Genomic DNA, 1,758 nt, shown 5'->3' on the forward strand with positions numbered 1-1,758 from the left:
TCGACCGGAAAGATAATTTTATTTTGATCGAGTAGAAGTCGAACGTAGACCCTTGCGATGCCTAGTTAGTATGCTCTATTGACCACTTGAATAACATTAACAGTAATAACAGACCTGGCTTGAATTACAATACTCGTGACATTTTCTGGAAGGCCAATTCCCGTTTTCCCCCTTCTTCAATAGAGAGCTTTAGATTCTAGGACGAGAGCGGCTACGAGTACAAGATTTTCTCATAGAACAACAGTGAGCGCGCGCAAACCACCTTCGTCATTTTAGTACGAGGTTTTGCAAAAATGTCTTCGTGTCAAAACAACTCACCAACACTGTAGTAGTTTGGGAATTTTTCTATCAGGAAAAGGCTCAGTTGTCAGCAATAAGAATGACGGAGCAACCTATGCTGCTAACTAAGAGTACGATTAGTCGTCCCGGTTATAAAAATTTTCGCTAAAAACAGGCAGTCAAATCTCGTACTCGTTCTCGTCCTCGTATTGCATTCTAAAGGTCCCTAATGTTTTTTTTTTTTTAACCAACGAGCAGTTGCCCAAAAAATTCCAATACAACATTGAATTGAGGGGCGGGGGAAGGAAAACGGGATAAGCTGCAATCTCTGATTCTAGACCATTCATTAAGTGTTCCAACTAAATGTGCTCGGTATTGAAGCTTTTAGGCGGACATACAACAAATTGCAAACTGATAGGGCTGAAATGTCGAAGGGTGGCCATCTACCAATGATAGAGATTTTGAATCATCGAGACCGGTAAATTAATTAAAAAATGTTATTAATCGATGATGGCTGTGGCATACTTTAGAATCGAACGCGTAGTTCGTCAAAAAGACGACAGTCGATCGGCGTAAATACACTAACCGTTTTCCTCATCTACTGGACCATCGTGATAGAGTTCCTTCTCGTCCTGAAGAAGCTCGTCACTTCTCATGGAATCCCTCCACAAGTCGCCCGTTTCTTTCCTCTCTTCAGCCTTTAATTCCGCTAAGGCGGAACCTATGAGGAAGAAAACCAACGCGTACAGTTGCATTGCAATGTCTTCGTCGGAATTTGGCTAAATTTCAAAATATTCCCTCCTTTTATACACGTTTTTAAAGCTCGCAAATTTCTAAATATGACGTCTTGGAAAAATTAAAATAGAATCAAGAAGCAAGATCAGCCGGGAAAAATGTGTAATTCCCCGAGATCATTTATAACTCCTTGTATCGGACGGCAAACCATCTGTTTTTTCGGAATATTGCGTCATTACGTTCTCGACGTATTATATTATATCAGAAGCTCATGATCTGGTTCAGACCTGGAAATTTATCATTTAGATTTAACGTAGCTCGTACATTTTCCCGCGCATGCAGCGTCGATCTTATTTCTGTCCGTATTTGGGCATAAAATTGGTGTCCTAAAAGGCCCCAGCTTTGTTCCAAGGAAAAGAGTTTCAAATTACACGCTTCAAGGTCACGTGCCTCTGATTATATAATATCACTATATAATCACAACCCACGGAAGTCATCAAGTTTGTACAAACAGTGATGTCATTGATAGCACTTTACAGACATCTAACATAGCTACGGAATTTGCCGTGTCTGATTCGATAGCACGAGCAACCAACATGTGTTTGATATCTAAAGACGCACGTCGGATGAGCGAATATTAGACGACGACGCGTGCAGATGATTATTTTAAAGTGTGAATTAAGCCTGCGCAATGAACGAGCTATCGTGATTGAAGGAAAATAGGGGCGCGCGATCGCTCGTTTT

At 40.9% G+C, this 1,758-nt stretch overlaps 1 protein-coding gene across 1 annotated transcript in view; it reads right to left on the reverse strand.

The window, feature by feature from the left end:
- The window catches only part of LOC137974637 (uncharacterized), a 7,044-nt gene extending 6,010 nt beyond the window's left edge, over positions 1 to 1,034 (reverse strand). The window contains exon 1 of the mRNA XM_068821555.1: positions 866 to 1,034. Within this exon, the coding sequence (XP_068677656.1) occupies positions 866 to 1,034 (169 nt within the window). The remainder of the gene's footprint in view (positions 1 to 865) is intronic.
- Positions 1,035 to 1,758: the final 724 nt, after the last annotated feature.

This window comes from Montipora foliosa, chromosome 11 (assembly GCF_036669935.1).
Source record: "Montipora foliosa isolate CH-2021 chromosome 11, ASM3666993v2, whole genome shotgun sequence".
NCBI classification, from domain to species: Eukaryota; Metazoa; Cnidaria; class Anthozoa; order Scleractinia; family Acroporidae; genus Montipora; species Montipora foliosa.